Source organism: Botrytis porri (genome assembly GCF_014898465.1).
Source record: "Botrytis porri strain MUCL 3234 chromosome Unknown BPOR_004, whole genome shotgun sequence".
NCBI lineage: Eukaryota > Fungi > Ascomycota > Leotiomycetes > Helotiales > Sclerotiniaceae > Botrytis > Botrytis porri.
In genome coordinates this window covers 625465-648980 of record NW_024066078.1, presented here as the reverse complement: position 1 = coordinate 648980, position 23516 = coordinate 625465, and the positions used below count along the sequence as shown (strand labels likewise).

At 37.7% G+C, this 23516-nt stretch overlaps 6 protein-coding genes across 6 annotated transcripts; 2 read left to right on the top strand and 4 right to left on the bottom strand.

Moving 5' to 3' along the window:
* Nucleotides 1-6649: 6649 nt before the first annotated feature.
* Nucleotides 6650-7327, bottom strand: EAF01_003174 (uncharacterized protein; the record flags this gene model as incomplete). Its single annotated transcript, XM_038911428.1, has 1 exon — nt 6650-7327. The coding sequence occupies one exon, from the start codon at nt 7325-7327 to the stop codon at nt 6650-6652; it is 678 nt and encodes a 225-aa protein (XP_038772663.1).
* A 1032-nt stretch (nt 7328-8359) lies between these two features.
* On the top strand, nt 8360-9958 carry EAF01_003173 (uncharacterized protein; the record flags this gene model as incomplete). Its single annotated transcript, XM_038911427.1, has 1 exon — nt 8360-9958. The coding sequence occupies one exon, from the start codon at nt 8360-8362 to the stop codon at nt 9956-9958; it is 1599 nt and encodes a 532-aa protein (XP_038772662.1).
* A 4250-nt stretch (nt 9959-14208) lies between these two features.
* On the bottom strand, nt 14209-14683 carry EAF01_003172 (uncharacterized protein; the record flags this gene model as incomplete). The annotated part of the gene is made up of 2 exons (XM_038911426.1): nt 14209-14367; nt 14534-14683. The coding sequence occupies 2 exons, from the start codon at nt 14681-14683 to the stop codon at nt 14209-14211; spliced, it is 309 nt and encodes a 102-aa protein (XP_038772661.1).
* A 1122-nt stretch (nt 14684-15805) lies between these two features.
* On the top strand, nt 15806-16591 carry EAF01_003171 (uncharacterized protein; the record flags this gene model as incomplete). The annotated part of the gene is made up of 1 exon (XM_038911425.1): nt 15806-16591. The coding sequence occupies one exon, from the start codon at nt 15806-15808 to the stop codon at nt 16589-16591; it is 786 nt and encodes a 261-aa protein (XP_038772660.1).
* A 108-nt stretch (nt 16592-16699) lies between these two features.
* On the bottom strand, nt 16700-18416 carry EAF01_003170 (uncharacterized protein; the record flags this gene model as incomplete). The annotated part of the gene is made up of 5 exons (XM_038911424.1): nt 16700-17272; nt 17319-17522; nt 17579-17853; nt 17907-18257; nt 18356-18416. The coding sequence occupies 5 exons, from the start codon at nt 18414-18416 to the stop codon at nt 16700-16702; spliced, it is 1464 nt and encodes a 487-aa protein (XP_038772659.1).
* A 3152-nt stretch (nt 18417-21568) lies between these two features.
* On the bottom strand, nt 21569-22550 carry EAF01_003169 (uncharacterized protein; the record flags this gene model as incomplete). Its single annotated transcript, XM_038911423.1, has 2 exons — nt 21569-22349; nt 22477-22550. The coding sequence occupies 2 exons, from the start codon at nt 22548-22550 to the stop codon at nt 21569-21571; spliced, it is 855 nt and encodes a 284-aa protein (XP_038772658.1).
* Between the last annotated feature and the right edge of the window lie 966 nt (nt 22551-23516).

Here is a 23516-nt window from a genome sequence, read left to right as displayed (position 1 = left end):
CCTCTTTTTCTATCTGCTATCTGCTAGAAACCTATCAATTGTGCTTGTATCTCCTACGTTGATTAAGAGCCCCTTGGTAGGATTATTGCATGTCTCGTTGTATTGCCGTAGGGCAGTCCATCTATTCTCGATCACAGCCCAACATCTCCTTCACACCAACATGTAACGCGTAGCCTTCCTCATTTCCTCTCTGCTACACCTCTGCTTCTCTGCTCAGTCCTCATCTGCCACGCGTGTTGAGAGCGCTCTATTTTCCGCAGCCTCGTTGTCACATAGCCGCATTCCTTCCCTTCCCATCCACTCCGACCCACCTCTCGGCGCTATCCTTCTGTTCCTACTGCAACCTAGCCTCCAGGTCTCCTTTTTCCCGCCCATCGTCACATAGGGCCTCGACTTCCCCCTCTGCCGATATACTCGAGAGCCTCGTGCCCTTCCATTGTTATCGTGGGTCGTCTCCGTTCTCTGCTTACTACAGCGCAATATCCTGCGATCGCGATCCTACTTCAAGAAATTGCGACATTAGCAGATCTCTTATGGCATACCAGGATAGAATGCGGAAAACTCATGGCTTGCTTACCTACATCAGGAAATTTGGTGGTTGTGCCTTTATTCTGCAATGCTAAAGACCACAAGAAATCCTATCGGCAGACAAACCACACGACAGTACATAGTGCGTGGCAGAGAAATTCCTTCTCTCTGCTATACAGCCGTCGCATCGTCGCCGGTTATCGATTAGCAGGGTACTTGGTAGAGCGGTAATGAAAGACCGACCGAAGGACTCCATTTCCTTCTCCTGATTTCTTCGTGAGTATTCTCTATGCTTTGCTTGATCTTATGCCCAGATTCTTCAAAGAATGCTAATTTCTCCTTTATGCCATACGTTCTGCAACTATGGCTAATATTATCCCCAGACTTCTTTGTATAGGCACAACGCGATCAACCTCTATGGTTCGAGGTTCATACCCCTACGACGACCATTATTATTCGCGGCACTGTATGAATACTACGAGCTGAGCCCTTTAAGCCTCGAAATACATGCGCTCTAATTGCTATCCTCTGTGATTGCATATCGTATAAGTGCTCCGGAATGCATCCTCTATGGTTCATGGCCTAAGCCGTTGCGAAGGCTTTTCCTCGATGATATATACAAACACTCCGAATTAAACCTCCGAAGTACAGGCTGTCAGATGTTTGTGACTGATTCCCTCAAAAACTAAACAAGCGCGTTTACATACCGAGATCTTACCTCCTTGTCTGTAGATTCTGAATGCTTAGGCTCTGCTACTTCTATCCCCAACACCCTATTCGCGTCATCGATTACATCTACTAGGCCTTTGAAGCGCATATAAATGAGCGTTTACATCCAGTAACTCCCACAAACACAAGTACTTCGAGCATCATAGAGGCAATTCTGAATCTAAGCTACTCTTCGGAATACAGAATTGGTAGATCTGCCAAATGGCAGGTGCAGGTTGGGAATCAAGTAGGCGCTCAGGTGGAGGTAGGTGCTGGCAGCACTGGAGCAGGGCACAACACTATATGAGTGGCTTAGTGCTTTACATAGTAAACAATTTTGAATCATAGTGAATGAATCTATGGTGTTCTCTAGGCTATAAGATAAGATTGTGTTAGATTGTTATTTCATGGCTTTAAGTGGAATTTTAGCAATAAATCATGATCATAACAGAATTCTGGCTTATATGATACATCTACATACTACATAAGTGGACGTTGCGGTTCAGTGGGACAGAAAAAGAGTCATTTCAGGCAATTTATATGAACTTCAAATATACTCAAAATGATAGGAACTAGATATGGGAATATAATGTTGGCCAGATACTGCATTCATGAACCTTCTGAAAACATCAATAAAGTTATTTTCAAACATTCATAAACACCTCTAGACTTCTCAAAATATAAAAATAGCTCAAGGTCCTTCAAATCAACTTTTTATACTTTCTCAATCATCAAATTCACATCATTTGGTGTTGCATTTCATCAATGCATGACAAAAGTATCTTCATTTTTCAACATAGTTACCTTCCCTTCATCACTACTGAGTATTGGAAACATCCAGTAGATGCACAAAAGATATAACATAACAAAAAAATGTATATATCGTCAATTAAGACATTTTTTTTTTATCTTTAGTTCTTTCTGGTGTACATCAAGATAGTCCCAACATCCATCCTAGCCTGTCGGTTAGCTACCCCCGAAGTTCTGCCGCCCCTGATGTGTTAAAAGTTCCTCGGAACTTCAATAATGACCTGTCACGTGTTGAAATTACTCATTTTGAGAGTTCTGTTTTGAGGATCAGGGATAATAAATAGGAAAACTGAAAGTTTGATAGTTGTTATTCGTAGAGCATACAGGATAGTTTAGATTAGATGAATTTGAGTGAAAATGAGCATGGCTGTCGTTAATTAGGAATAGAGAAGAACAACAATTGTTCAAGTTTGAAGTATCAATAAGACATGATTGCTACCAGATAATAGAAACTCACAATCATTGTCTATCTTTCAGTCCTAGTTAGAGATGTTTCGTTAACAAAGTAAAGAGGAGAACTGTCCTTGTGTAATTTAGGGGAAAGTTCAAAACCCAGAATTCACAAAATACAAATTGGAAGACTTTGATTGTTCGACTTTGAAGTGTGAACTAAGAATGAAACATTCAAACAATATAAGATGAGAGTAGCTAAATCTTTGATGGGAATTAAGGATTTTATGAGTTTATATGGCTAGAATACAACAGATAATCGACAATTTTGAATTGTATGAAGAAGATTTCTGTATTAGATGATTAACGAAGAAAGAATAATAGTTTACTTTACTCTGATAGAATTTAAGATCATCTGAATAAAACAGAGAGTATACAAGCGAGATGGTAGGAATATTTTAATGAGAAAGGAAGTTTAAACTCAATTTCTACAGAAAGTTGTGTCGAGAACAGATAGTCTTTTACTAATAAGTAAAGTTTATATGAACATAGATATAGAATCAACAGATGAGTGACATTGAGTATTCAAAATAACAAGAACGGCTTTCGAATGAATGAAGGAAAAATCTAAAAGGAGGAATTTTGTATTGTTCTATTAGAAGTCATAGATTGAAGTTCACTACTATGAAGATGCTTAGGCGAGATATTATGAAAGTTTGTATATGTGGTAGATAAAAAGGTAGTACAAATAAGAGAATATGACTAAATATGGCCAGATGATAGTAGGAATTATTCTAATGAAAGACGAACACTAATAAGACCTCAAAAGAGCTAAAGCTAAAATAAAGGTATTAGTGCATAATACACAAGGAGTGAGCGGAAAAGTAGTCTAATAAGTACTTCAAAGGAGAAATTCTGTAGCAGCTCGAATATTCTTCAATTAGTAAAAGTTCTACTATTGTATTCCACTCATTATATTGGGGGAGAACTCCAGTCTCATATAAATCTTTGACTGACTACGCCTAGGTATCAAGCATATCGAAACACTTTAAAAATAATAATAATAATACGACCTCCTAATGTTATAACGTTTCATCATTCGATGAAACTGGTTCATTTTTAGAAGTGTATAAGAAATATTCTTCAAATTTACAAAATTGATGTTTTGATTTTGATAATAATACCAATATTACTGTTTCTTCACAAAGAGAGCTGTTACCACAGGAAAGGACTCAAACTTATACTTGTAGAAGTTTAAAGTATATGAGCGTGTAAATATGCCTTGAAATGAGTCTTGTAATCATTCCTCTAGAAGAATTAATGAAGGAAAGATGTATATCATTTGGTCTAACCTACATATCCTAAACGGCACAGCAGTATAGTCTATGGGAAATCTGGTTTATAAGAAGTTCAATTCTGAGGTCATATGATTACAGGACTTCTTTATGTACTCCTAAATTAGCTCTCACTACATGCAGATTTACATCCGTTCTTGTCGTGGCAGGCTTCTCATTTCTGATTCCAAGTGTAAGTTCAAACAGGCAACTCATTTATTCCGGACCACTTCAAAACATGGGGATCGCGAGATCCACTTGACTCATTTCGAAATAGATCAAGTTGCGAATGCTAATTGGTATTAGAAATTAGGCTGCGCACAAATTATCTGTACCCGTAGATTATCTGCGGATAATCCGCTCTGTGGGTTATCTGTTAAAGGTTTTATTTGCTTTGCGGATTATTTATTGAGGCTTTAAAATTATCTGTTCTATATGAATAATCTATAGATTATTTGTAAATAATCCATTTATTTATGAATAGATGGATTATTTGTGGATATATGAGTTATTTATAGATAATTTGTAGATTATGTGAATATATTTGTTTTTTTATTTAAAATATAAAGCTATTCCCAAATTATTTTCCAGCCTAAAAGTGATTTTATATTAATTTTTATATTAATTATAAAATTATACTAATATTATAAAAGATTATGAATAATTATATAATATATAAATAGATGAATATCTATAAGTAATTTGTACCTACTCTATAAATTACCCATTCATATTTTTGAATTATCCACTTTGCAGACGGATTATCTGTAGATTATTTGTCGAGGTTATTATCCGCCCTACAGGTACTCGTTGTGCAGCCTATCAGAAATCCAGAATTAGCAAAAATATTACGCTATGGATATAAAGTTTGTGGATAATACCACGCAATTTTCCTCTCTTCCACTAACTCTTTCCACCCATATCCTACATAGCTTTGTCATCTCACATTTCTCAGATCAAATTGAATAAGAAGTGAAGACGAAATCAGGCCTGGAAAATGATAGACAAAAAATCACAACGCAAAGTCATCCGCAGAACATGCTCACACCCGCCTGTTACCTCAGCTTTGCCTTTTCCGCGCTCTTGCAAATATTGCCAAGCCCCAGACAATCTTGGGCTTCGGGTCAAAATGCACTCAAACTCATATGCATGTACGTTGAAAATTTTCGGATGCGCTTTTATGCCATGTCGTGAACATTATACAAGATAGGTTATTTTGTGGAATATCTTGAGTGTCTGGATAGACGATTAAGCGACAACAATCGCGGCTCTTAATTCATTGTAGTGAATACATCTCGCGGTTTTACATTAGAAGTGAACTGTTTAAAATTCCCTCATCTCCATCTAAGTAATTTCAATAAAGGAGATTCTGTATAGCAAGCTGCCACGACCAAAGCCGCCGATGAAACTCGCTGTCACACTACCAGAACAATTAAGTGTAGCAGGACGGTGAATTACCGACAGCTTTCAAAATTGTGAGTGATTTTCGAGGATCGTATTGAGTATACAGTATGAATACTAAGATTAAGCCAGCAATGATTTTTCTGTTATTAGGAAAAGGGGATATCGAAATGTTGGCTTCATAGAGACCACACAAAATTTACAACAGTGTCGAGAAATGGGAATGCTAATCCATGATCCGAGATTCGAGATTCAAAGATCTCATACTATAGATGAGACGAAGTAATGCCGCTTCTTAAACTCATAGAGCCTGCAGCTTATGGTTATCCTTGTTAAATTCATCTATCTAGTCGGGAAAGGTGGCAGCACAACTAATGATATCTCTTGTAAATCACTGACCCTCCGGTAACCGAGTGAGATATCCATGACTTGATTTGAGACGATTAACAACATATCTGATGTTTGTTTGACGGTAGATGTCAACTTTTGAATTTTTACTAGACAAATCATGGCTCTAGATTGTGGTGAATTATTGGTCGTAAAAAATCATCCGAAGTGATGGTTTATGGTCGTAGATCTTGGGTAAATCACCCTCGTTTCGAAACACCTCTTCTTTCCAGGTTTCTTCCCCCGTAAAGAAATCTTCCAACACGAGCTGCCAGAAGTTTCGGAATCTTATAGACTGCCAAAAATAGAGTGACAGAAAATACAATCTTCCATCCTGGTCAGAAAATTACAATCTAAGGTCCAACATAATATCACGCAGATAATACCAAATCTCTCAAGATTGAAACAGATTATCAATTAATTAAAAATTAACTGTGGTCACTTGCAGGAAACTTGCACTATCAAGTCATATAAAAATTCAAGTGAAAAGTTTGTCATGTAAAGCTACTTCCACGAGGCTCTTCAATGTCTATCAGGCCTCATCTCGTTCGAACAGAATGATTGCGAGCTTAATAAGATCCACAACTAATTCGCTTGACCACGCCCCCAGCCAAGACTTTGCAGTACCAACTAGCCTGTTGGTCAGATGAAAGCAGCTCGGAGCTACTTTGATCTGCTCCACTCGTCCTATCTCTTTTGAGATGATCCAGCACCTCAATAACCAGGGAAGACTCTTCGCTGTCTACTTGTTCACGCCAAAAGCCTCGAATGAATCGTAGAGGCAGAAACTCGACTTTGTCCAATCCCAAATCCTAGGAATCTGAAAACAATGTGTTCTTCGATTAGATTCTGATCATATTACATGTTTCGAAATGGTAATCTGCCGTAGGATTACAGTTATCCCCCCTTCTTTCCCCTCAAAACTTCCAGCCCATGACTGAAAAAAAGAACCCGGCAACATTGACCAAAAGCTTGCGGCGATTAGGTACCAGTCCCTCCACGCGAAGCACAATCCACGCGCAGCTCTCTCAATCCAGATCATAAACTCCTAACCATCGTTCAAATCTCGACTCATTCCTCATCGAGATCCTTCAAAGCTGCATTACTCTCAACTTTCTATCCTCAATCCTGCAAATCCTTCCAAAATCTTCGATATTATCAACATTGACCTCTATCAAAGCCTGGCGCAATCTCAAATTGAGTTTTCCACACAAGTCATGAACCATCATTGTTTCGGTCATCTCGAGGACCGCACTGAGGCGTTGAAACTCTTTCCAAAACAGTGGGAATGGTTCATTATCCTTCTGACACAAACGGCGATAAGCGTTCTCAGCGGCTTCTTTCTGATCCGTGTTGGCATAAATCTTGTACAAAGCCTCAAGAATCTGTTCCGCTGTTCGATATCTCTTATCAACATATGCCGAAGGGCCACTGCCAAGTCGAGAGACAACATATTCCATACGACTAGCTCCTAAGTAATGATCCATGTTTAGTTTTGCCTGCATTCTCTGTAGCCAATAATCGATATCAACCGAATGCTTTCCATGCTTATCAACATCGAAGGTAGGAACATGGGGTAAGATTTGGGAATGTCCGGCTACTAGAACCGTCGCGTTTTGTGTTGCATATTTTTGGCATTCGTCTCGGAGAAACCCGATAACAACGTTCTTTTCATGAAGCTCTGCGTTCTTTGTTGCAATTTCGCGCTCAAGAGAAGTGACTCTATCCTGCAAAGCCTGAAAAGTATTGACAATATCTCTTCTGTTCATCTTAGTTCTTTTCGTTGTTCGTCCGTCCGTAAAATTGTCTTGGTAGGTTGATGTTCATAATTGTTGGAATTTATGGCTCTGAGATGCATAGCAGATGGTACTGTAGCTCATCATTCGCCTCTTTACTCAAACGAAATCCAGTGCCGTATGAATTCACTCTCGCGAGTGTAAGATTAATGGTCCATAGGTAACACAAGGTGTCCAGGAATTCAAACTTGAGATTATACCAGAAGTGAATAAGTGATATTGACAGTGGCTGGATACTTTATTCAATGACTCCGATCTTCAATAGCTTCACTACAGTACAACTCACGATCGAAAATTTACAAAGCGACCATTTACTTCTTAGCCGCTCCGCTAATACCCACCTATACACAATTTACTATACTTTACTCACTATCCCAACCCACAATTTTCCACTCACAAATGAAGCATTCTTCACTAGTCTCACTCCTATAGCTCCATTCTTATCAGGGATCCCAGCTCATGATGAAGAGTACCATCTTGACATCAATACCCGTCTTTACTCCAAGGGAAGGCTAGCTCTAAACCATGCTATTCATTACTCTACAGAAACACCAATGATCTCAAGAAGGAGCTGATTGAGCGATATGCAAAGGTAGGTATCGAATACTAAATAACCTTGAAGAACATCGAAGTGTATCATATCATCGACTCGATATCACTAGTCGAAAGATCGGGATCCTGATGAAATTGAGCATTTAAAAGAGTCCAGAGATAAAAATAATCGAAATCTTGATAGGATTACAGAGAATCTTCCTCCCGGTTCAAGAGCTCCGAAAACAATAGTTGTTTACCGACCAGAAACACGAGGGGAAACAAACCAGAAACAATGCAAAAAGCCATAGTGATAGCTATGAGTAAGTCAACTACCCCACTTTCCGACCACCCCCTCTTTTCGACCACCTCAAAAACCACACCGCTTTGAGTAATTATAAAATTTATACTTTGAATAACTCAACAATGCTTTAATCAATTGATTTGAAATTTTGATATTATTATAATTGTGATATGAAGAATAGATATACCGAAGAAGATATCGCAGAGGCTCTTAGAGCGATTACAAATGGAGCAAGCATACGAAGAGCTAGCTTGGATTATGGTGTTCCACGTACCACACTTCACGATCGAATATATGGTGGAGTTTCGCATCAAAAAGGCGCCCAAATACTTCAAAAGTTATCTCCAATTCAGGAGAATCGACTAGCAGAATGGATATTAGTACAGGAAGCTCTTGGTACTAGCCCTACACATCGTCAAATCAGAGAGATGGCAGAGCACCTCCTTATTGTACGAGGGGAGGATCCCTCACTTGGAAAGAAATGGATACATAGCTTTTTTCGAAGGCATCCTAATATTGGAACTAAGAAGCAACATCAAATCGATTCTGCACGAGTTTCAGGTGCTACATCTGATATTATTAAGAAGTGGTTCCGGAACCTCGCAATCCCTGAAATCAAGGCTATTAAGCCGGCCAACAGATGGAATATGGATGAAGCAGGTATAATGGAGGGTCAGGGTCTTAATGGACTAGTAGTAGGAAGCACTGATCGAAGATTTATTCAAAAAAAGCAACCTGGATCTCGAATTTGGACCTCTTTTATAGAATGCATTTCAGCCAATGGAAAAAGCATTACTCCCCTTGTAATATATAAGGGAAAATCAGTTCAGCAACAATGGTTTCCAACAGATTTGACTCTATTCAAGGGTTGGAACTTTACCGCTACAGAAAATGGATGGACTACAGATGCTACAGCTTTAGAATGGCTGAAAAAGATCTATATCCCTCAAACTACCCCTATTCAGCCGGAAAATTCAAGACTCCTCATTTTGGACGGACACGGAAGCCATGAAACTACAGCATTTATGTTAGAATGCTTTAATAACAACATATATCTCTTATTTCTCCCACCACATACGTCACACGTACTACAACCACTCGATTTATCTGTGTTCTCACCCCTAAAAAGTGCATATCGAATCGAACTTAATAAATTAAGTCTATTATCCGATTCCTCACCAATTGGAAAGCGCAATTTCCTTTCTTGCTATCAGAAGGCTAGAATAGAAGGTTTAACTATTCAAAATATCAAGTCTGGGTGGCAAGCTAGTGGTCTTTGGCCCAAAAATATGGCTAAACCTCTTATGAGTCGACTTTTGCTTGAAAATAGCAATAGAGAGGTTTTATCACTTAATCCTGAATCTGATGATGATCCTATTCTTCAATGGAATATATATTCATCGTTTATTCAATGGAAAACCCCTCAAAAAGGAGCCGATATCAGAAAATATAGAGATATAATGATTCAAGAGAAGGAGATCGATTTGCCAACACGAAGATTACTATTTCGCAAGATTATAAAAGGATTCGATGCTAAGGATTATGAACTCTTAGAGGCAGAGAATAAGATTAGAAAGCTAGAATATCAATTAGATGAAGCATTACCTAGAAAAAGGCGAAAGGTTGTGGTATCTCCAAATTCGAAGTTCGCAGGGATTAGAGCTATAAGGCGTACACAAATTGAAGCTGGAGATCGTGAAGATGAGGTAGATGATAGCTCTAGTGCTATAGAAAGTGATTCTACAGGCGATTTCATTGAAGTTCAATAGTTATTGAGTTATTAAAGTTTTAAGTGTAGATAATATGAATTTTTTAGGTGGTCGGAAACAGGGGGTGGTCGGAAAGTGGGGTAGTTGACTTATTATTGCTTTTTCTTTCTAATTACATGCTCAAATATAATAATCTATCTACATACATGTAGATCTGATTGAAAAGTACAAATCATCTGCTACGACCAACTTTCGAAATTCTCGAGCTATTTGAAGCAATGTATATCTACTCTAGTTGAGAGCCACCATATTATATCGAGGTATTTCGACTCGCTAAAAACCTCACTATATTCCATTTCGACTACCGCTTAAACATCTTGAGTTCGCCGAGGCTCGAACTACTCATGACTCATGAGCCAGAAGTAAGCATTTTCTCATCTCGTCTTCAATATCAAATCCTCCATCTAGCTCAAAGCCGTCACTCATTCCCTCATATTCTTGACATTGGTTAATGGCTGGACTATTGTGTTTGATTTGGCATTCACAACACCTTGTCCACTTATATACTTCAAGCGGATCAACAGATGCCTTTTCATCAACTATCTTCAAACGTTCAAGTTTTGGAAAGATAGAAGCTTTGTGCAAGCCAACACCGAACTTTGATAAATGTTGAAATCATGGTCTCGTAAGTGCAGCAGGTTCGAAAGCGCTTCGGTGGCACGGAAAAGGCAATTATCGTCGCCGAAATAGACAGCCTCATTCAGATACTCCGTTCGGTGCTTCCACTTTATATCTCTTCTAAGCTTTTTCAAAGCAACAATGCGTAATGTTACGCCTGGTGTACCATGAAGCTCAATGTACCTCCACAGTACGGACATGTCAGCCTCCTAGGCCGCTGGCTTAGAAGAACATTTCAACGGTAGAAAGCTTCTCCTATTCTTTACAATCCATGGCCGAAAATCTCTGGTAATCTCTTCATCTTTAGCAATTATAATATCCATAGAGTAGTCACCAAATGGTAGAGGGCCGTCTTCGAACCAACTCCAAGGCTCAGCTGCACATGGTATCACGATTGAAGTGAACGATTGTAGGGCGGGAAATAGGCTCCTGAGGCATGCGTCATCTTCTTTAAAATCCCGAAAGCCGATTGGTGGTTTCCATAACAATAACTTCAGATAGTAGTGATCTATAGCGACATACTGGACCAATCCCAAGTCGCATTGACTGATCCCACCTCGTAGCATTCTGACAAACTCAACACCGTGATGGGGGATAGTTCCAACGGCAAGTTATAGCATGTCGACATTGAAATCGAAGTATGTGGTTGCCAGTGAAGATTCAGAAGGCCATTCTATAATATTCTAAAGCCGTGTCCCTAAATTCTTGACAGACACGAAGGGCAACAGGCTGCTCTCCGTCCGACCAGCATTTTCCTTCGACCCGATGAAGTTGAACAACACGGGTCCCTAGCAAAGAGTACCACCACTAAGCGAACATGATCAGTATAGATATTTCATGATTCAGAAAAGAAGGCAAGAGATATGCTATATGATTCTAAGAAATGCACTAAAATGCCCCAAACTAACTTACGATTCTTTTACGCAACTCGACTGGGAGATCCAGAAACAGATACTCGAAGGTGAATTTGACAGCCGTGAAGGGAAGGACCAGAGGAAGTAATTGATTATCCTCATGAAATCGTTGAAGGACAACGAGAATACTCTCAGTCTTTTGAAGGATCCGAGAGTCAATTTATTATGCTCCTCAGATCAAGAAAGCTTTGAAGACCATTCAAAAACGTTTTTCTGATGAGGAAGGTTGCGAGATTGAAAAGTGAAAAGTGAGAAATTCCGCCCAAATGACATCCATTACCTTTAATAGCGCTAACGTCTCAACTTCCATTTTCGGCAACACATTTTCAAGTCACGGAGTCAGACCTGGCAATGCATCTCTATTACTTGAGGAGATTATATCACTTCGCTCTCAAAGACTCCAATAAGTGTGCTATGTTCCTTATTTTAGATTCTAACAAACTGCTTACTCCAGTCCATCAGGTCTTTCCAAATCGGCGGAACTCCATGGTCATATTCAAATCAATATGAAACATCCTATGCCTCTAGCGAAACGTCCGCATAAGACTGGCTTGAATCTTTCATATTTTATACTAACACTCGTCAATAGGCTACGCAACGGGTATCCACAGAACGAATAATAGCCTCGATAGATAATCTACAAATAATTCGTTTGTAAAGCAGATAATTCAGAATCTGAACAAATAACTTATAAGTAATCCACAATTATTTATAAATATCTATTTACCCATATATTATATAACTATTTATAATCTTTTATAATATTAATATAATTTTATAATTAATATAAAAATTAATATAAATCTAAGTTTGGATTACTTTTGGACTGGAAAATAATTTAGGAATAACTTTATATTTTAAACAAAAAAAAAAGAATCTATATAAAACAAGTAATTTTAAAGTCTCAACAAATAATCTATAAAGTAAATAAAATCTTTAATGAATAACTCATAAAGTGGATTATCCATAGATAATCTACGGATACAGATAATTTGTGCGCAGCCTATTCATCAATTATGCCCCTTTTGTCGTAGGCCATACCTAACATGGTATTCAAGTCACTACCATATTTCCTCAAACTCAACTTTATCGTGACAAGCGACCATGAGCTCTCAAAAGACCAACGTAAAGAATGAGATGTGAGCTCAGACTTTCAAGATCAATTTGGAGTTTCAACGAATTAGAATATCCAAGGTTCCGAAAGAAAGATAGACCTGTCCACAGATGAAGAAATAGACCACTCATCAACGTACCATAATGTGGCTTTGGCGAGCACTTCTTCTGGGTGCCTAAGCGGCCTTTTGATTGTCAGAACTTAATCAGGACATTGAAGAATACAATTTATGGATTTTTCAACGGCCATGCTGATTTTGATACCTAAAAACAAATACGTGATGGCCTCACTAGATTTGATGCCTACAACATCATCGCTATTCAAACTTTACAACGCTGGTAAAGAGACAACTCGAGAGCTCAAACGTGACCTTGGACCATGATTACGTAGTAGTGCGTTGCCAGTGGGCCAAAAAATATCTCGAATGTGGACAATTTGTTCCCCGTCCCACATACAATAACCCCAAGATGACCAATAGTCCCAAAAGTGATACATTCGGGATTCCATAAACGAATGGATCATGGTTCATGCGAAAAGGGGGCTTGGATGGTCGAGTTGCCCCCGCTCTGCTTTCGAGAGAGCGACTATAACATTTTAAAAATTGAAGGTATTCTAATGTTTTGATTTGGCTTCGTAGATTATTCATGGCCTGGTCTTTCATATAGTAGTCAGTCATCTTTATTTTAGTGATTTGATTAGACAATAGAATGGTGCCTTGTTGTAATGGAATATCTATAAGAGGAATTTGTGTCTTGGGTCCATTTTGGTTACAAACCTTCTAAAAGAACTCAACACCCTTGTTGATAAAAGTTCTGGTGAATTGTTATAATGTTTCCTGAAATCATCGTAGCCGCCCAGCTTGATGTTTCCCGCTTCATGTATTTTTTTTAAAGTCGATGGAGAACCGTATTGCTGAGCCTGTGAATTCTTTGCCAAAAAAATGTTTGCATTCGTTGATAATATTATTGTATTCTCTTTCCATGTAGTCTTTTACCGAGACCATCTCTTCGAGTCCTAAAAAGCTGAAATGATTAAAAAACGACTCATGAATCTCTCGCCTTACATTTCGACGCCCCCGGATTTCTCCGTGTAACCGCTGGGTTAACAAAGTTTGCTCATTGATATGATCATCGTAGCGTTCAGAGAGACGAACGTATAGCTCACAATTATAGAAAGCCCGTTGTATTCGAAGCCCCTCGAGCCTCCTCATTCCTCCTTCCCATACCTCTCGTGCGTCCACGGATGCAAATCTAAACCAGATTTGAAAAAATCCTGAGTAACAGCTTTTATTTTCAAATGAAATTCTGCAATTGAGGTCAGAGTTCTCATATTATAACTCCTGTGATTGAAGGTTGTGGCTCTTGAATTTGTGGAATACTGGTCCATAAACTCGCGCACATTCTGGAATGCAGGAGTCCATTCTCCTGTCCATCGTATTCCGCGTACTGAATTGCTGAATTTGGCAACCGCTTGAAGAAAGACAGGAAGAGTCATTTCATTGACTAGTGTCTTGTAGAATACTTCGCATTGATATTGATCGTTGATATAACATTTATGGAATGATCTAGAGGCGGAGATTAAGGAGTGCAAAGAATCAATTTCTGTCATTCATTGAACATATGAAGCTTGACTTCGATGGGTAATAGGCCAAAAGTGTCGACAAGGCCTGTAGCAGCTGCTTTTGATAATAGGAAGTGCAATTCTGTACGCTGTGATTTAGAAGAACTAGTAGGCTTTTTAAACATTGAAATATTGCTAAACGTCTGGATCAATATGAACATCTATTCAGAATGCCCGAAACCTTCTAAAAGGTTCAAGGCTTGAGAGATCTCAAGTAAGATTGCGCAAGTGATGAAGGAGTTTAATGCTAGATGAGAATAATGTGTAAATATTGAAATCAACGAGTTTAGGCAGTCGGGTTGGACTTACATTTGCTGCCATTTCCTCGGCGGCCAAAATACGTCTTTCTACAATTTGCTGCCTAGCTTCGGCATGTATTCTTGCCCATTTTTCTTTCTTGAGCCTCGTAGCAGCATCTTCAAGAGATTCTTGATGACTGCTGTTCTTTTTCTTGGCCATATTGAAGTGCAGGACTGGAGAAGGAGGTAAAAAATTCAGGATAAAAGCCTGAAGAGCAATTTACGAGCAATAACTCAAGATTTATTCTAATATCTTGGAGTTTCCACTTGGAGTCTGAATAGAAAAATGATTTTGATATTTTGTAGCAGATAATTATAGCGTCTGACAAAGAATGAAAAGTCATATGTGAATTGTTAGAACAAGGAAAAAAGAAGAGAACGCAGATGGGATTTGAGGTCCATGGGGAGGAACTCCCGTATAGAGAATGAGGAGGATACCCGTGGACACGCCAAATTTTCGGGTAACAATATCCTAAGGCAATTGTAATTCATATAAATGACACAAATTTGATTTCCAGCGGAAGGAGGGAAGAACTCAAGGCAAGGTTCAGAACAACTTACAACGGCCGCCATACCGAAGACCTATACCTTGACGTACCCTTATATTCTCAAACAATCATTATCCTGTGGCTACTGGCAACTTAAACACGTATAAGACGTAATTCAGTCATAATAAACAGTCTAACTGACGAACAAGAATAACACCAGCAAGGAGAGAAGGGACGAGGGTCGAAATCGTGAGCAAATAAACAAATATCCCTGCAGTCTTCTCTCAACTGACAATATTTGGATCACCAGATCCTCGACTTCAATCGGAATCTATGATTGATGGGTCCGATTGCCCCATAGATCTCTCAGAAACACCTGAAAGCAGTTGCATAGTACGAAAACTTTGGTATGTGTCGATAATGAATGCGAGCACTAGTCACAATTGATCATGAACTTTCAAGAAAGCGCATCTCTTCGACAACGACAGTTATTCTACCACTACCAGACACAACGCAGGACTATTAAGATATTCAATTTCTGTCTTCGACGAGGCAAACAGCGCAAAATTGCTTCATTCGGGACCGAGAGTTGTGCTTGAACATTTTGTTGTGCATTCTTGCCATGTTGTTGGATTCTTGGTAACCTTAAAGAGCCCCCACCTCTTGGCCCAATCTAGCGTTACACCCCGATTTACTTCATAAAGTAACCAGCGTTGTACATACTTTGTTTTTTGAAACTTTTCCCAGCAAATCATCTAAACAGTCTGATATCTAATACACAAAAGATCTCAAAGATGGCTTCCTCAATCAAATTTCCACCTACAGTATCAGTATCCCTCCCGATCCTTGCCAAAATGATTGATCATTCTCTCCTCCACCCTACCATGACCGATACCGAAATCGCCGCTGGTCTTTCCATCGCCGCCAAATATAAAGTTGCTACTGCCTGCGTTAAACCATATTCTATTGAACAAGCCATCTCTGCTCTTAAAGGAACAGGTGTCAATGTATGTCCCGTGATTGGATTTCCTGCTGGAAATAGCACCACAGAAGTCAAGGTGTTTGAAGCAACTAAAGCCGCGGAAGCTGGTGGAAAAGAGATCGATATGGTGATCAATATTGGTAAAGCATTAGGGGGAGATTGGGACTATGTTCAAAAAGAAATTCAAGCTATCAATGAAGCTGTGGTGTCCAAAGGCTCGATATTGAAAGTCATTTTCGAAAATGACTTTCTTACCGATGTGGAGATTGGGAAGTTATGTCATATTTGCAGCGAGGTTGGGGTAGCGTTTGTGAAGACGAGTACGGGATATGGATTTGTGAAACAGAGTGATGGGATGTACAATTATCAAGGTGCCACATTACCGCATCTCAGCCTGATGAGAGAGAATGTAAAGGAAGGAATACAAATCAAGGCGGCTGGCGGAGTTAGGACCCTGGATGATCTTTTAAGAGTTAGGGTACTGGGAGTCACGAGAGTTGGTGCCACTGCTACCGAGGCTATTCTTGGGGAGGCTATGAGAAGAGGAATCGGAGAAGAATTGGTCGAGGTCAATGTTCCTCCACTTAGTTCAGTATGAAAGAGGTATCGAACCGAAACGGTTGATACGGTATCATGGGATTGATATCCTATGTTGATATTGTTTGTATTGATAATCTTACATTGTCGCCAATAATTACTTTATCTCTCAGATGAAGGAGGGTATTCGCTTCCGCATGTCAATCAACTTCCTCCAGTCAACTCTCTTACTTGCGCCACTGCCTTCTACTAAATCCATCTGCTTCCATACTGTTTCTATGATACCCCGCACTATTTCTAGATTTCTGATTCTCCTTTCACTCTGCATATCCTCCAAGACATCAAGGATCTGGATTCGTTGCTCGTCAGATACAACTTCACAAGCAGCTATAAATAATGGCCATGGACTTGTACAAATACCATTCCTGGTCAGAATTTCCAACGCTTTATTTACTAGATCTTGTATTACATCGGAATCGGAAGGTATTGATAGTATTGAATGAAGATATATGAGGGCACCCAGCCGGTAAAGTTCGGCCGTGTTTTCTATTTTAATTTGATCAATCTTGCCAGTGGTGTCATCTTCCATGATTGCGGAGATTTGATGAGCATTTTCGAGCTGTTTTACTAGTCCTCGGGCAAAATCTTGATATTCTCCTTGCCTTTCTGTTATTCCGGAAAGTTCATTGATACAAGATATGCATTCGAGGACTTCTAACGAACATCCAAGCGAACCGATGATCTGCCAAATGTCAGCTTCTCTCTTTCAATGCCTACGCATAACCTACAATTTTGTTCTCAGGATTTGCACTCGGGGCTCCCAAAAATGTGCTACTCAGAAATTGTCTCTGCCGCCTCCCATTACTAAAATCTGCTAGGACATCATGATATAAAAGCCAAGTATTTAAGAAATGATCCTTCGTCATTCTCAAGCCAATATCCCTTGCTGCCTTTAAATGCGTAGGCCAGCTTCCATCAGCCCCATCAAAAACCTATCCGGAAGTTAAGACATATAGGCTTTCAGTAATTGCAGCGTAGATATACTTACGTCGCCTACACAAAGCATCATGCAAGTGGCAAATTGCCCTCGAAGTCCACCATCACCTCTCTGAATAGACTGTGATAATAGTCGTATAGCAGAAACCTTGTATTGTACAGCAGCTTCAGTCCCCCATAAGTGATACGCTGATACTGCAAGGATAGCATATCGAAGACTCAGACACGAAAGGTATCGATCTGCAAGCGCATTCGGGAGTAGGTAATTCCGAAAACCATTCAAACTATCATCAATGGTCGTAATCATGCGAGACAGAACCTCTGTATCTATAGGAGCTTGTCAATACATTCCAATTATGCAGCACATTTCTTCCTCTTACAGTATGACAATAATGTCGCATCCCGTGACCCAATAGTAGTTTCATATCCAAATTTCAAGCTTCTCTGAGGGCTCGTCATATACCGATGTGTTGAATAGCATTCCTGCTGATAACCGGATGCAATCCGCACGTCAACAAAAGTCGAATTTAGAAACTGATATTTTTCACGTGCCGGGAAAGCTAGAAAAGTTTGTTCAGGTAGATGAGCTTCATTCTCCCAAGAATGAACTGGTCTCCGTCCATCACCCGATTCTGGCCAGTGAAGTTTTACACCATAGCCTTCACAAAGTCGACCAGTTCTTTTGCAATTATTGCAATGAGGGATACCTTTGTCGCATCCGATTTTCCTGCCTTCATGAACTGTTAGATCGTGAACATCAATGTGGGGGTTACATTGGGTGGCGGGGCATTTACTTGGATTGGGAAAATGGGTGTAGATGTGAGCTTACTTTTACACGTCCAGCATCCTTTGCTCGACTTTTTTTCTTTGGCTCTTTTTACAAGAGACATGTCTTGGAATTTGGAACTTTGCACGAACTTGATTTGGATTTACGAAGCGTCGATGTTCAGGGGTGTGAGTCACGCCTCGTTCCAGCGACACGTGATCATTTATTAAAATGCTGTGAATATCACAGGTAAATGATGGGAACCCGGTGACATTCTGTGCTGATTAATGTCGAGCAAAAATATATCAAGATGATTTTGATAGTTCTTCAGCGGATGCGTAGCCGCCACTTATAAGATTATATATGGGGTTCTTTGTTCATACACAGTCAAATCAAACTACCGTCAATATTTCACACCTTCTCGGGAAAGGACCTAAATCAAAGAGCTTTGCATTTAGTAGTCAGTCATCTGGCTACATATCGAGCTTCTCTCCTCCCAAACAAGAATCAGGAAGCTCTCCCGCTTCTATGGTTTCATCATCTGATGTTGGTATGCATCGAGCACATTTGAAACAGCCGCGAATTACTAAGTAAACAGTGTCAGTAGCTTACGGGGAGCTACTGATCTCCGCAACGAACATTTTATCGTCAGGAAAACTATCTACTAGGGCTTCTATAATGTAAAAAGCGCCAATTTGAACACTCACCTCTCAGTATAACCAGCCGCAAAATATATATTGATCTACAAACTTGAGAAAGTGCAAATCGATATCATGGCCGGATGTTGAGTTGAGAGGATCAGTCTTGTATTCTAGTGTTGTATACTCCGAGTTTTGATCAGGGTTCTGAAATGTTATATATATTGCAGCGTCGAAGCTGTCTGTTCGAGGTTGTTGGTGCAACAGGAGAGGGAGAAGATAACGTGAAAAACTATAATTAGGTATATTTCCAGAGATTTGATCATTCAAAGGGAGCCTTCGTTTCCGAAATCTATACTTTGATGTTGTGATTGTTCAAGAGAAGCGTAAGCGGATTATCGTCTTAGCTGAGACCGAGGACTAGGTAATTTTATAAATATAATACAAAGATAGATTTAGTAGGGTCATGTTTGGAGTCTTAAGCCTAGATTCTATAGCATGCAAGTAGTATAATAAATCATAAATATTAATTTAGAATCAAAAACTCATAATGATTGTTTGTACATTATATATAATATAGTTTATTAATGTATATATTATATTAATATGTGTACTACTTTTATCTCAATTTACACTTTCAAATCTATATTATTTAATAACAATTAAATCAATTAATTAAAACTATTTAGAATCTAACAATTTAGGATTTATTGTATTATTTTGATAGATTTTTGTATTATAATTTATCCTTTTATATTTATTATAATATTAAATAGAAGATACTTTTTTATTAAATTTATTTTCTTTTTAATATTTGTTATATTAAATCTGAATATCAATCTTTTATTGAAATAATATATTAAAAGCTTTTTATTCAATAAGTACTCCTCCTTAATATAATTGAGTTTTTTTTGTATATTAATGTTTGTTTAATATTTTATTTGTTATTCGAAGTACACAAATCTTTATATTTAAAAGTATATTTTCATAAGCTAATTGCTTTGTACTTTTAACTAAAATTAGTATAATCTCAAATATAAATATAAATGAGCTTAATTAATAACAAGTTATTTAAGATTTAATTAATATTGATTGAAAAAAGCTTTAATTAGATTATAAGAGGTTTGAGAGATTCATTAATTTAAATTGAAAAAGGAGGGGTAGATGTATGAATTCAAATATTTAATTTCGAAAATATAGTTTTAGAATTAAATGGGATTAAATCTATTCCTTAAAATTCTAATTTCATATTCTAAAAAGTAATTAATTCCTTATATATAACTTTAAAAGCTATAAAGAATTTAATCTTTAAAATATAATTAATATATACTTTAATAAATCTATCAATTTGATTATTATATGAACATTTTAGATTATTAAAATAGTTAATATTAAATAATTGAATTAAATAATTTGAATATAATAATAAATATAAATATATAATATTATTCTCTTTATAATATACTTGAAAAGCTTTTAATTTATAATTTTCATATCTATTTAATATCAACATTTAATATTTGCCTTTTCTTCGATTTTTAATATACTTATCGAAATGTTTTAATTATTCTAAATCTGTTTTATTATTCGTTTATTTATTAGATATAGATTTAATAGTCTAGTTTATAGGAAGATTAGTTTCAATATATTAATTAAAGAGATAAACCTATTTTTGAACTATTAGAAATAAAGGAATAATTTCATCCTTTCTATTTCTATATATTATCATTATAGTTTATTCTTAATTATCTAATTATACTAATTTACTTCTATTATATCTTTTAGTACTAATAATAATAATAATTATATATATAATTCATATTATAAAGTCTGTTTCATTAAAATTATAGAAATCTTTATTCAAAATACTATATTTCGCTTATATATTTATAATTAATCGAAACCACTCTTCAAAAAGCTTAAAATCCTTATAAAAAGCTCTTTGAAAATTATAAATATAATTAAAATATATCTTTAATTCTTTATATTGTTTTATAAATCAATATACTCAAAGTTTTTCAACAGCTTTTTCTTTTTTCAATTCGAAAATATAATTCGTTATATCTTTTATCTCTTTAAATTTAAAAAAAAAACCTTTTAAATTTATATTAAGAATATATAAAATAATTACTTGCTCTTCTATTTTATTAAGTTTTAGATTTTGTAATTGAAATTCAATTATAAAAGTTGTTTTATTTATTCTTTAAATAAGTATTATATATATGATATTATATAGCTTAATAATCTTTCGAATCGAGAGTTTTTTATCTTTTTCAATAGCTTTAATAATTAAAAGCATTTTTCCTTTTCTATTATTTAATTATATAATAAATGATTGATAAATTATATATTGAAATTGAAGAATGTAAATTGAGGTAAAAGTGGTGTATGTATTGATATAATGTATATATTGATAAACTATGTTAAATGAATTATTGATATATTTTTGATTGATCCATTAAAGTAGAAAACTGTACCAAGAAAGATGACATCGATAGAATGACCGACTAAGAAATCCCTATGACCTATCCGACAATTGTATCAATCTAACTCCCCACAAAAACACCTAACAGCTTGTTGGAAATAAAACTGGCATCCAAGCCACCAAAATGATATCTTGCTGATCAGAATTCCCCGCTCAGCGTAGGATCCCACTGAGCAATCCATGCAGGGTACCATGTACAATCTGGTTGGCATCATGTACAGCTTTGTTGGCATCGTGTACAGCTTGGTTGGCATCGTGTGCGGCTTGATTGGCATCGTGTACAGCGCCGTCATTATCGCGGAGAACAAGACGCCTCAAAATACCAGTAAGAAATCCAGTCCCTCCTGTAGAATCTTTCACAGCATCTTTCGCGTTACCGCGAGCAGCATGGTCTACTGAATCGTCGCTGACATCATCACGCTTTCCAATACCACCAAGGATACCTCCTGTAGTATCGCTGACAATACTGTTTGCAGCATCGCTCGTATCATGACCTCCTGTGGCATCTTTGGTAGTATCAACTGCACCGCCGGATGTGCCATTTCCTTTATTCCTGTGGCCATGATGACGCCTAAGAACATCGCGGGCAATAGGACCTCCCGCACCATCGCCGACAATGCCACGCTTTTTAACATGGTCAATAAAGCCACCAGGTGTAGCATCGTCGGCGATATCAAGTGCATCGTCGACAATCTCGCCTTCTTGACTCTTGTGGCCATGATGAAGCCTTTCAACATCGCGGGCACTAAGACCTCCTGTAATATCTTTCAAATTCAGATTTCCTATAGCATCCTCGACAGCATTACTTTCTGAAGCATTTTTCGTATTGTCATTTCCTACAGCATTGTCGGTAGTGGTACTTCCTGCAGTACTTTTGGTATTGTTATCGGTCGTGGAGCCACCGATGAGTCCTCTAGTTCTTAGTATGGCTGGACTGGAAAATTGAATGTTAGGTTTCAAGATAAGACGATAGAGTATAAGTCTTCATGGAAGAAAAGGATCAGAGGTGTGAAAGGTGCAATGATCTAAGACTGAGTGTTTCTCAAGGGGACTAGACTTACGAGTTAATGGGAGAGGCAAAAGTGGTAGCCCATAAGAAGGAAGCAGCGACGAGAGCTGGCTTGCTGAAATGCATTTTCGGCTTGACGATGAGAATGGATTTTATGTTTCAAAGAGTAAGTGAGGACTTTGATTGATACAAAAAGTCGTTGGATACCCCTTGAATATGGTATGCTGATGACTTTCACTTGAAGGTGGAGATGTTGCTAATGATCAGAAGGAAATGGGATGCGTCATGTCTCCTCTTATATATACTAATATATTTTTTCAAAACGGCCTGGAACACTTGCTGACATGAATCTTCGAAGGAAGAGTAGCTGTCTGAATACGAGACAATTGACTTCGAAAGCAGTGCAACTGCAGAACGATGATTAAAAGGATCAAAGCTTCCAGAAAAATCGCGAAAGGTCTCAAACTACTTCCAATACAAGAATGGAGAGACTCGCAGGTTCCAATCAAGCTGACATGAAATTCGGAATAAAGATTGGGCCATCGATAGCGTTGCTTTCAAATACAAAGCTCAATAATAGCTTATGTCCCGTAGATCACAGGAACGAGACTCAATCAGACTTCATAAAGGAGAACCATAAATAGGGGTAGTCTCGCAAGTGAAGTGTATGAGAAGAGAGAGTCGAGGAGTTTCTCGGTAAAACTTGCCCATTACTACGCGGTCGGAGACAAACGATCAACCAAAACTTTAAATAGCAAGATGGTTATATATAGAATATCAATACATGCACCTATGTCTTTAGCAATTAGTGATTTCTATTTGCTTCCATCGAAACTCTGTCCATTGTTTTGGAAGACTGAATTTAACTTAATCGTTATCGAAGTATCAGCGAAGGTTATTGAAAGTTTGAATCATCTCGAATTGAGTTATCAGGTCTCGAATAAAGTTGACTACCGAATCGATCTTTTGCTGATCAAGATTATCAAACATTCGACTTTCGATAATTAATAGTTTAAAGAGTATTTATAGGTTCGAAGTCATGAAAGTACCTACTAGATTGATATTCCTCTATCAACAACTAGATAGTTTTAG